Raw genomic sequence first — 12995 nt, 5'->3', positions numbered from 1 at the left:
TCATATTTAATAAAGAACTTGTATCTGGAATATATAAAGAATTCTTTTTTTTAATAGCTTTTTTTTCTAACTTTATTTATTTATATGTGGTGCTGAGGATCGAACCCAGGGCCTTGCACATGCGAGGCAAGTGCTCTGCTGCTGAGACACAACCCCAGCCCCTAAAGAATTCTTAAAGCTCAACAAAAAGGCAAATACTCTAATCTGAAGTTACATTATGCTAAAGGAAAAGGCCACATACATAATTTAAAACTGTATCACTTACGTTTTTTAAAAGATAAACTTATTTAAAAATAGCTTCATATTTGCAGAAAAATTAAGAAGATAGGAGTTTTTCCACATACTCCACATTCAATTTTCCTTGGTATTGATAAATTTGTATGGTACATTTGTCACATTTAATGAACCAATATTGATACATTATTAATTAAAGCCCATACTTAATTCATGTCCTAAGTTTTTACTTAATGTCCTTTTTCTTTTCTAAGGATCCCATCCAGGACATATTACATTTAATTGTCATACCTCCTTACTCTTCTGTGGGCAATAACAGTTTCTTAGATTGTCTTCTTTTTTAACGACTATGACCACTTAGGGGAGGATTTGTCAGATATTTTCTGGACTGTCCCTCAACTGAGATTTGTCTGATGTTTTCTCATGATTAGACTGGAGTTGAGGATTATGGTTACACTGTACAACTACTTTGTTTAAGAAATACTTTTAAAATTTTTTCTATGAACAAAGAGCACACTTGGGGGAAAATATATACACGTGCACGGACACATGCATTTAGTTTTTAAGCTCCCCACTGTATTCTCCAAAGATTCCTTTAAGAGTTGTCTTATTGTCAAATATGCACTGCTGGTATATCAAACACAGGCACAAGACCCAGCAAAACAAGTTCTTTAATCCTGCCCAATAGGATCAATACTATCAAAAAATGCAGAAAATAAGTGGTAGCAAGCATGTGAGGAAACTGAAATCCTAATCCACTGTTGGTGGGAATGTAAAATGATACAACCACTTTGAAATATAGTGATTATTCGTCAAAAAATATTAAACAGAATTACCTTATGATCCAGAAATATCACTTCTGGGTATATACTCAAAAGGAATTAAAAATAGCTTTCAAAGGGATATCTGTACACCTATGTTCATAGCAGCATTAATCACAACTGATGAAAAAAGGAAGCAACCCTAGTGTCCACAGATGATAAATGGATTACATGTATATATTCAATGTAATATTATCCAGCCTTAAAAAGGAAGTTCTGACATGCTACAGCATGGATGAGCCTTGAGACATTATGCTAAATGAAACAGGGCAACCATACAAATCAAATTTAGAGAGAAAGTAGAATGGTGGTTGACATGGACTAGGAAAATGGAGAGTTGTTTAATATGTATAGAATTTCAGCTTTGCAAGAAGAGAGTTCTGGGGGCTGGGGATGTGGCTCAAGCGGTAGCGCGCTTGCCTGGCATGCGTGCAGCCCGGGTTCGATCCTCAGCACCACATACCAACAAAGATGTTGTGTCCGCCAACTAAAAAATAAATATTAAAAAAAAAAGGAAGAGAGTTCTGGAGAATGGCTGTACAATGTGAATATACCCAAACTAAGATGGTGTACTTTATGTCATATATTTTAGCATTATTTAAAAAAAAAAAAAAAAGGTTCCATGAAGTTACCTATATATGCAGGTGTCCAGCCTATGCTCCAGTCATTCATTTGACACTTTAACCTTTAGCCCTACACTGGGATACAAAAATTGCTATTCTAAAATTACATAGTGAATTTAGTTAGTCCAACACTCAAAAGGCATAATCTCTGTCTCACCAAAAGTAAAATGAGACTCTTGAGAAGTTAAATGATATGCTGTAAATCATCCAGCTTTTAGAGCCAGAGCTGAGATTTCAAATGCAGTTCTCTAAATTGATAAATGGGATGTTTCTTGTTGCTTATAAAGAGGCTTACAGTTTGTTCCTTCATTCACATATTCAAATAATATAAGAAAGTGAATGGAAAACAGGAAAGGTGGAGATGATTACAAGGTTAACACAGAGTTAGCTAGCCTCAATGCACCATTACTAAGATACTATTACATTCTGCCTGATTTGGCAAATATTTACGGAGTACCTTAATACTATGTACAATGCTTGCACTAGATACTGGAGATAAGGCAGGGACAAAGTCCTCCCTTTCAAGGAGCTTAAAAGGAGTGGGGGCAGTCCTTTGAGTCATATCTAGAAGACTTTCAAGCACACAAAAGTGGTCCCAAATTAACTTCACATTTTCCAATCCTCCAATGCCTCATGCATTCATGGCAGACACTGACTTTATCTCCTACCTAGCTCAGAAGGTAAGGTTACCTGGCATAAACCTTCTTTTTTTCCTCTCTTGGACTGAGGAGGAAGAACTTCTCTGTTCTTTCCAGCAGTGATCTCACAACATGCATGACTATACCAGAGACGGTGGAGACCTGTTCCTTATTTTTCTTCCTTGGGGCAGAGAACCTGAGACGGACCTTAGAGAGGATCTATATTATTGGTTTCCTAATGCTTTTAGAGCAACTGAATCCTTTCCCCAAATGGAATTTTACCCTGATGATCCTGTAAGTATATATGTGAAGGTGACCAATGAATAAAAGAAAAGAGAAAGGAAAGGGGAAGAAGGAAGAAGAGGATAAGAAAAGAAAAAGGAAAGGAAAATGCAGAGATGCTTCAATGAGGAAAAGGAGTGTGCTGCACATGAAATTTCCCCATTTAGGGTAAGGCCTGAAGCCCCTCAGGAGGCTTTTTGAAAACCAGATAGAACCCAATCCCTTTATTTTTAATTGATAAAACATGAACCCATAAATTTGCTGAGCTTTCTCCTTCTGTTGTTCTGCTCAGGTTCAGAATCTTCCTGGTTCTCTCTCTTCCTCCTGGTACAGTATGGGCCAACTCAAAACTTAGGTAGGTAGCCTTTTCTAGTAGAAGTAGAGACAGCGCACGCTACTAAATGTGCTCATAGATACCTCTTAAGTTGTATATGGGAAAGGAGAAGCAAAAGGGAAGAAACAGTATCCTAGGTTTGGCAGATAGGTGGGTGAAGTATGCTAGAGGAAGGGAGTTCTGTATGTTTACTGGAAAAAAAATAAACTTTTTAAAAAATGCTTTTTTTTTTTTAGTTGTAGTTAGACACAATACCTTTCATTTAGTTATTTATTTTTATGTGGTGCTGAGTATTGAACACAGCGCCTCGCATGTGCTGGGCAAGCGCTCTACCGCTGAGCCACAACTCCAGCCCAAATCAACTGTTTTTTAATCAAATATCTTAGTGTGCGCAAGGTGAGGCATAAATTATATATGGTTCTTGGGAAAACTCAATTTGGATGCTTTTCATAACAATCTTTTTATAATACCTGAGAACTGAGAATATACAAATTAAATTCATGGGAAAAACGTAATACAGTTAACTACCAGAAGCACATTATTAGAGGTACTATTAATTTTGAAATTAAATGTCTTCCTAGTTTTATTTGCACTCTTTGTTCAGAAACACTAGATTTCCTGCTATTCATATAAATTGGTCTCCTCTTATTTTCAGGCTCCAAAAATGGTATAAGAGATATCTGTCACCAATCAAGATAGTAAGTTGCTCCTCCCTTTCAAACAGGTGACACAAAACCCAGCAGTTTCAGGGTGGAAGGGAGGGGAAAGTTCACAGGGATGAGTCTTAGCAGAAGCCACAGCTAGAAAAGAACCCAACATTTCCTAGGTTTAGAGGGGTATACTATTGGCACTCTTGCAGTACAATTCTCCAGTGGAGAGACTGACTATATGGTGCACTGTAGTCATTTAGCTTGTATGCCCTCATTGCATAGATAATAAAGGCCAATATCATCACAGAAAAAAAATTCAGTTGATAGACATAATATTTGTTTTATTTATCTTTTTATGTGGTACTAAGGATCGAACCCTCACACATTCGAGGAAAGCGTTCAACCAGAGCTACAACCCATCCCTGACCACCAAAATTTTGACAACAAAAAAGTTCCTTGCATTTCCAAATACCTCAGGAGAAGGTGGGTGAAATCACCCCAAGACCAAGAAGCAAAAAAAAAAAAAAGCAAGTAGTAGGCACAGCAAGTAAAAAACATAGGGAAGCAAAGTGAAAGAATGCATGCAACTAAAAAATTTGACAAGAACTGGCATACTTTAATGACTTCCAATCACCTACAAAATCAAGACCAAACTTACAAACATTGCACTTCAGAATTTGGTCCTGCCCACCCCAACTTTCTCAACTCTAGCCTTCTCCCAAAGTCTTTCTAAAGTCTTGGTACCCAAACAATGTGTGGTTTTCCTGACCTCATATGATGTTTTCAGCCTTGTGTGTCTTTCCATGTGTATTTCCCTCTGCCTGAAAAGTACTTTTGAAGGCAAACTTCTATTCATACAGCAACACCAAGCTCAAAAGTGTGTAAGACCATTAAAAAAATAGCCTACTCCCATATCACTCAGGCCTTGTTTTTCTCCCAGCATTTCATACATTTCTCCCATATAGTGGTGGTATAGTGTTTGTATTACTGGCCAACCTCATCCCACTATTTGGATTAAGTTAGTCAAGTGCATAGATCATGTGTGAATCCTGGCACATTAAATATTTCAAGTAAATGACCTTGCATGAAAATTTTTTTAATTTGAGAAAGGGTCTTGCCAAGTTGCACAGATTGGCCTTGAACCTGCCATCCTTCTGCCTCAACCTCTTGAGTAGCTGGGATCACGAGCATGTGCCACCACATCTGGATTTCCATGATTGGTTGAAAAATAGGCAAAAGACATTTTCTGTTGTTGAAAACATATACTTTTTCACTTTTTTTTGGGGGGGGGGGTGGGGGGGTGATACCAAGACCAAACTGAGGGCCTTACACATGGTAGACAAGTGCTCTACACTGAACTACACCCTCATTCTTCCACTATAATCTTTCTTAGGAACCAGGCAGAATGGGTTTTCCTGTTACTTCCTAGCTGCGCATCTTGGTCAAATTAACTAAAGTTTCCTTACTGACTAAAAAAAAAATAAAAAGAGTAACCACCTTTGCAGGGTGGTTGAAGATTAGACAATACATGCTTAAAAACAAAATAGAACTATAGAATAAATGGTACAGTAGTTCTACTAGACAGATATAATAATTATTATTTTTTTAATTTATTTTTTTAATATTTATTTCTTTTAGTTGTACACAATGCCTTTATTTTAATTTATTTATTTTTATGTGGTGCTGAGGATTGAACCCAGGGCCTTGCACACGCCAGGCGAGTGCTCTACCACTGAGCCACAACTCCAGCCCCTAGACTGATATAATTATAAAAACCTCAACAGGACAGAATACCATACCATCAGGAATGTGACCATAATAAAATTTCAGTTGAAACCATCCTTTCATTTCTGAAGTACTGGGCACTGAACCCAGGGCCTCTTGTGTGCTAGGTAAGCACTTTACCACTTTAGCTAAAACCCCAACCTTTTTTTATTTTATTGCCCAGGTTGACCTTGAACTTTGAATCCTTCTGCTTCAACATCCTGAGAAGCTGAGACTGCAGATGTGTGCCACATTTTCAAAAAGGGGAGTAGAAAATAAAAAATCAACAAATATAAATAGCTTGTCTTCAGATGCATTATTTTCATCCTCTACAGTATTCAATACCAATACTGTAATGACCACTGACTCTGTTCTTTGATCTCTCAGACAATATTTCCTGTACTCTTCTGTAACTTGCCATCTATTGACACCTAAAGGTAGACATTTCTTTGGCTCAGTTCTCAGATATTTTCTCATCCACTCACAAGGCTTCAATTAACATCTCTATGGACATGACCCCAACCTTTCTGTCACTTTTAGAAACAATTTCAAACTCAACTACTCTAAAACAGATAAATTCTTATCTTAGTTATCAAGACAATGAAGTATACACCTTCCACTTCTCTCTTAATCCCACCAGTCTTTCTTACACATTTCACCAGTGCTCAAGTTCCTCTTCCTTTATCTGCTATTAGTATTTGCTGGAGTAAAACTCTTTGGTCCATCTGTTCTATCTCAGGGTTCTGAACCTTTCTGGGATAATGAACCCCTTTGAAAATCTACTGAGTGTTACAGGTCATACACCAAAAAAATGAATACAATGAATACATGCTTGCAATTTTACCTAATCAATGACCCCCAAATAAGAATCTGTGCTCCTCCACTCAAGATTTGAGCTATCATTGGCTATACACAAAATTTCATCTCTAGTTCCTGTTCCCCTGTTAAAAATTTCAAGAAACTTTTTATATAACCTGAATGGGCTGTAGGTATCACTATCTTGAGCCTACATCAGAACTCACTGCTCCTCCCAGACAAATCTGCTCTGCCTCCAGTATTTACCTCTTCTCTTGGATAATGGCACCCCCATCGTCCCAAGTTCCCAAAAACAGTCTTGTCATTGTCTCATTCTCTCTCAGAAATCTCTGAAATATAAACCCCTCCTTTCTTGTTCTCTTATCCTTTATACATCTCTTTTCCTTCTACCCATACATGCCATGATTACAAGTCTTTCTACCATTCTTCCCATAAGAACTCCTGTGACTAATGCCATCTATCCAAGACCCCCTTAATTCCCTCTGCCATAGGATTACTACTCCATTAGATAGTTACAATGGCCTCCATTCCAGTTCTTTTTCCTATCATTCTTACCAGTATTGATCCATCTTCCCCCAAATCTCAAAACTGACCATGTCTGCCTGTTTCAAAAATGTCAATGCCTCTCCACTGCACAAATACAGTCAAACTCAGATATGCCATTAAGAATCCTTTACAGGAGCTGGGCTTTTGGCTCAGTGGTAGCATGCTCGCCTAGTATGCGTGAGGCACTGGGTTCGATCCTCAGCACCATGTAAAAATAAATACAATAAAGTCCATCAACAACTAAAAAATATTTTTTTAAAAAAAGATAATCTTTAAAAAAAAAATCCTTTACAGTTTGTCACTGAAGTACTTTTCCAGGATTAGATTTCACAGCTCAAGCTGTCACCTGCTCCTATTATCTGCCTATCAAAATCACACCCACTCTCAAAGGCCTAACTCAAAACCCTCTTCATTTTTATAACATCCACATAGTGATTAGGAAAGAAACCTGAATAAAACTACCACAATTCCTAATGAACTGATTCAGAAAAAAATTTTTAAATTGCTTAAAAATAGCCTTAAATCCTTCTGAAGTATTAAGTTTTTAAGAGATTATTATTCAAATATTAACATTTCAGCCAAGAAGCTCTCTAAAAACCCAGAACTTGTTAATCAACATTGATCAAAAGCTAATGTGCAATGCAGATGATTCAATTAATACTAAGGTGTATTTTCAACCCGAAGATAAAAGGCTATCATCTGGACCCAGGATTCAAATTCCAATTATATCTGTATTTTACTTAGGAAAAGAAAAATTACAGTAAGAGGACTTGGTATTTCAACTGGAGACTTGGGTCAAATAAATTGACAGTAGTGGGTGAAAGAGTTCCCAGATCTAAATAATCTTCAGACTTTTAAGTATCTTATCAGATGGGGTGAGGGTAAAACTTTAAATTGACATCTTCTACAAATTTCTTCACACCATATTTCAAAAATTTCATTTTTAGAAAGAGACCAAAGGATGCAACTTCAAGCCTCTATTAATGATATATTTACTAGCAATACTTACCAGCAGGTGCAAGAACAATAAGATATGACACAGAAGTGATGCTTTGGGCAGTACTTTCTCTCCACTAGTTTCAGGACCTATTTCTCTATGGCCTGACCTAATTTACTATCTCTTTTGGCTCCTAAGCCTGTGAGTTCAAGTTAATTTTCATAGTGGTACACTGTGAAGCATTTTGCTCCTAAAGAAAATGAAAATATTCATAGCATTTTTTAAAAGAATGTTGTCTATTTAGTTAAGACATTTGGAAGAACATACCCTCTTTGGCATTTCTAAAATTATGATCATTCAAATTTGAATAAATTTCTAAAAAAGACTTGTTCATAACAGTAAAATATGCTAAACTTTTGAATTATTATTAATACTATTTAAGGAAAGCTGGGTGTAGAAAAAAGGCTGCAGCATTTGAAGTAGGATATCAGTATATAAACTTAAACCTGACTTTAGGTCTGTGACCTTGGGAATGGCTTCACCTATAAATACTTCTTTACCTGAAAGAGGAATATTGTCACTGTCTTCCTTCCACAAGGTGCTAGCCAGATAAAATTAAATAATAAAATTAAATATTGAATGCCACGATGCATTCAATAAATTAGTTTAATACAATAGAGACCCAAGATTTAGGTGTAAGAGAATCTACTTCCACAAGTCTTTATCAACAAAAAAAAACTACAATTAGGTCATTATAATAAAAACAATATCGTTTCTAGAGAGATCTGGATCAAGATGAGACTGCTTGAATGTGACTGTATAAGAATACCATTTAGACTTTATATACTGACCACTAAAAATATTAAGAGGTAGAGTGCTTGCCTCGCATGCACAAAGCACCAAAAAAATCAATCCTCAGCACAAAAAATAACAACAACAAAAAACCCCAAACCAAACATTAAAAGGAAAAGTCTACCATAATTAAGCTAAAATGTCTGGATGCATTTATGCTGTTAAAAGAGCTCACTTAGAGTAAGGAGAGGGAAGTCCAATTAGGCCCAACTCAAACAGATTTTTAATAAGTTAAGAGAGTGATGCTGGCTTATCCTTCCTGAAACGCAAACAGCACAATATTAAAACCCACTTAAAGACTTCAAGGTTGAAATATTTCGCAACCAATACTGGTGTCACTAACGCTTTTTAGAAAGCGTGCGCAGAAAAGCACTATTAGCATCACTGGAGGTACTTAATGAAAGCTGTTCACGGTAAACAGAGATGGAAGGAGAAAAAATAGTATTTCGGTATTCTGCACATAGGCTGAGGCGAAAGGCTTTCAAGAACACCGCCGCCACCATCGATGAGCATCTGATGGCATCCCAGGGTTTATAATTGAACTTTAAAAAGAAGGCCATGATATTAGACAATTAAGGGACAAGAGGTGCCGAGGTTCCCTTCCTGGGGGTCCAGGCTCGAAAGTCCGCGCTTGCGACCGAGTACGTGGGTGTCCTAACCTCCACCCGCTGAGCCCCTCCCAACCGCAAGAGAGCAGCCCTGGAAACGCCCTTAACAACACCTAAATGCCTATCACCCCTGGGGACCCCGCGCTAAAACCCCGTCGCGTGGACCAAGAAGCCTACGGTTGGGGTCGCGGCGCGGGAGGCCAAAGCGCGGGTGAGGCCGCGGCTGCGTCCGCTGGAGCCCCAGGCGGTGGTGTGTCCCGGCGCGGTCGGGGCTGCGGGCGGGCGCGGCCACTCACCACACCATGCCGTAGGCGCCCTCGCCGATGTACGAGAGGTTGGTGTAGCGCGGCCCCACGTCGAACACCTGCCCGCGGACCATCTCCGGGCCCGCGCCCGCCGCCGCCGCCGCCGCCATGTTGGCTGCCCGGCCGCCGCCGCCGCCTCAGCTGCGCTAGGCTCGACGCTCCGCTGTCGCCGCTCAGTCCCTGCCGCGCCTCCCGAAGGAACTGCGATGCTTCTGGTGCAGCCGCTATTGCTGACCAGGAAGAAAGAAGGACGGCAATGCTCAGGAGAACTGGTGAGGTTACGACCGCTCGGACCGACTGCCTGCCTGACTGACGGGCGGGCCGGCGGGCGGAGGGAGGAGTGCGCGCCGAGGAGGGCGCCGGGGCGGGGACAAGCGACGTGCTCGAGGATTGGCTCATGACGGGCGAGGGCGGGGCTTCGCGGACCGGCGGAAGCGGCGAGCACTGGGCGGAACACTGCGACGGCGGCGGGAGCGGCGGCTGCGGCGGCGGCAGCGGCGGCAGCGCAGCAAAGGAGGCGGAGGCGTCGTCCATCGCGGTCACGTGCATTCGCAGCCGAGCCTCTGAAGGAAACAGATGCCTGGAGACAGAACCCACCATGAGAGACACGGGGCAGTGCGAACCCGGAATGAAGTTGTGACAGAGCCAGAGGAACTTGGGACCGCACGTGAGACGCCAGGACCCCCGACACCCCAATCACTGGCACCCCCGCTACCGGCCTGTGCGAATCCTAGTCTCACACAGCGATAAACTTAGACCTTTGGATATGGAAAGAAACCGGAAGGCATGACCGAGGCAGAAAGACATTTGCATACCGAGGTAGTGTGAGACACAAATATAGGACCAAAATGAGTGGACCCAATAACCAGAGGTTTGTTCAGATACATCCTTTAGAAGTTACCGCCTAGAGGAGCTGGGGTTGTAGCTCAGTGGCAAAGGCTTGCCTAGCATGTGTGAGGCACTGGGTTCGAACCTTAGCACCTTATAAAAATAAAGTCATGCTGTCCATCTAAAGCTACAAAAAAAAAATTATTACCCTCTAGAGAGGGGAGACACATAAATAAAATACTCAAGCTGTTAAGTATGAAGATATACAAAACAAGAGTAAGGAGTTAGTGGGTAGTGAGTTGAGACATTTTAGAAAGACATCACTGAGACCCAGATTAGAACAGAAGAGCAGAAACTTAGACATAATAAAATATAAACACAAATGTCGCTAAAATTGAAACATCAAGGGGCTGGGGATGTGGCTCAAGTGGTAGTGCGCCCGCCTGGCATGCGTGCGGCCCCAGTTCGATCCTCAGCACCGCATACAAACAAAGATGTTGTGTCCGCTGAGAACTAAAAAATAATAAATATTAAAATTCTCTCTCTCTCTAAAAAAAAAAAAATTGAAACATCAAGATTTAGAAAAAAAACTATCTGGGCGTGGAGCCTCTGCACCATTTCTGCTATCTCTGGAGGGTAAAGTAGGAGTGGCAGACCCCTAATCCTGTTTGGCCAACTGGGAGGTCTTCATAGCCATCAACTGTGAATTTTCAGATATTAACAAAGATAAACTAGTCAGTTGCAAAGGAGAATAAACAAGTCCTTGAAAAACCCTGTGTGAGGGGCTGGGGGTGTATCTCAATGGGAGAGTGCATGTTCAGCATGTGAGAGGTCCTGGGTTCAGTGTCCAACACCAAAAAAAAAAAAAAAACCCTGTGTGGGTTGGTGGGGGGAATGTGTCAACATGAGAAAACAAAGCACTAGAGCCAAAAATTAACTCCTTCAAAATACATTTAGCAAGGTGCAGTGTTGCACAACTGTAATCCCAACCAGGTGAGGCAGGACTGCAAAAATGCCAGCCTCAGCAACTTAGCAAGACCTTAAGATAAAAAAATAAACTTGGCCCCAGGGTTCAATCCTGGTACAAAAAATGTGTGTGTGTGTGTGTATCCCATGAAGCAGAACCTAATTTTAGAAAACACCTGATTCTTATTCTCTATTAAAAGAGGACATTATGTATTTTTAAAGGCCAAAATAAATGGAGAATACAATGAAATTAAAACCTCAATAAAGTAAAAGCAAAAGTTGAAGCAGTAAAAAGTAGACTTAATGATACAGAAAAGTTGTTAGGTGCAGGACAGGCTGAATAAGTTGTCTGCAGGGCATGCCAAACAAAGTTAGCTGCAGGATGACCTGGCCACTCAAACCCTCTGTCTGGTTCTTTATCAACTGTTTGCTTCAAACCCCAAAGCCCAAGCCCCCCCCCCCACCAGCTCAAGGCTGAGCACTTGACTCCCCCTTGTGCCAACAAGGGAGCTTGCAGACCCAGAGACCCCATTAGATTTGGACTATAAAAACTCCCTCCTGCCGGGGCCCCTCTCTCTTGCTCTTGCTCTCTCTCTTGTTCTCTCTCTCTCTCTCTCTCTCTCTCTCTCTCTCTCTCTCTCTCTCCCTCTCTCCCTCTCTCTCCCTCTCCCTCCCTCCCTCCCTCCTTCTCTCTCTCTTTTCTCCTCTTTTTCACTGCTGCAATAAAGATCTCTTGGTCCCTGAGTGCTGTAGTCACTTTCCTTTCAAAAGTAACTCAGCAATGTAGAAGATGTACATAAGAAAAACTTCCAGAGTACAGAACAAAGTGATGGAGTTCTTAAAGAGAGAAGATGATGAAGATGAAGATCATCATAGGAATTCAAATTATAGGTATCCCTCAAAGGAAAACAGCAAACCAATTGCAAGAAGTAATCAAAATTATAATGGAAGAAGACTTAGGTCTGAAAAGATCTGAAGTGGAGGTGGAAAATTGAATGGTTAACTAGGATCTTGGAAAATTGAGTGTGTTCATTAGGATCCAGAAAAATTAATAAGCAAAAACCAACTTGACCATCTCACTCCAGTAAGATTGGCAGCCATTCTGAAGTCAAACAACAAGTGCTGGCGAGGATGTGGGGAAAAGGGTACTCTTGTACATTGCTGGTGGGACTGCAAATTGGTGCGGCCAATTTGGAAAGCAATATGGAGATTCCTGGGAAAGCTGGGAATGGAACCACCATTTGACCCAGCTATTGCCCTTCTCCGACTATTCCCTGAAGACCTTAAAAGAGCGTACTACAGGGATACAGCCACATGGATGTTCATAGCAGCACAATTCACAATAGCTAGACTGTGGAACCAACCCAGATGCCCTTCAATAGATGAATGGATAAAAAAAATGTGGCATTTATACACCATGGAGTATTACGCAGCACTAAAAAGTGACAAAATCATGGAATTTGCAGGGAAATGGATGGCACTAGAGCAGATTATGCTAAGTGAAGCTAGCCAATCCCTAAAAAACAAATACCAAATGTCTTCTTTGATATGAGAGCAACTAAGAACAGAGCAGGAGGAAAAGATTAACATTAAACAGAGACATGAGGTGGGAGGGAAAGGGAGAGAAAAGGGAAATTGCATGGAAATGGAAGGAGACCCTTATTGTTATACAAAATTACATATAAGAGGTTGTGAGGGGAATGGGAAAATAAACAAGGAGAGAAATGAATTACAGTAGATGGGGTAGAGAGAGAAGAGGGGAGGGGAGGGGAGGGGGGATAGTAGAGGATA

The 12995-nt window shown here is 40.6% G+C and overlaps 1 protein-coding gene across 1 annotated transcript in view; it reads right to left on the bottom strand.

Annotated features, from left to right (window-relative positions):
• The window catches only part of Mapk1 (mitogen-activated protein kinase 1), a 78538-nt gene extending 68804 nt beyond the window's left edge, over positions 1 to 9734 (bottom strand). The window contains exon 1 of the mRNA XM_026401666.2: positions 9402 to 9734. Within this exon, the coding sequence (XP_026257451.1) occupies positions 9402 to 9520 (119 nt within the window). The 5' untranslated portion in view covers positions 9521 to 9734. The remainder of the gene's footprint in view (positions 1 to 9401) is intronic.
• Between the last annotated feature and the right edge of the window lie 3261 nt (positions 9735 to 12995).

This window comes from Urocitellus parryii, chromosome 3 (assembly GCF_045843805.1).
Source record: "Urocitellus parryii isolate mUroPar1 chromosome 3, mUroPar1.hap1, whole genome shotgun sequence".
NCBI lineage: Eukaryota > Metazoa > Chordata > Mammalia > Rodentia > Sciuridae > Urocitellus > Urocitellus parryii.
This window is presented reverse-complemented; position numbering and strand designations above follow the sequence as displayed.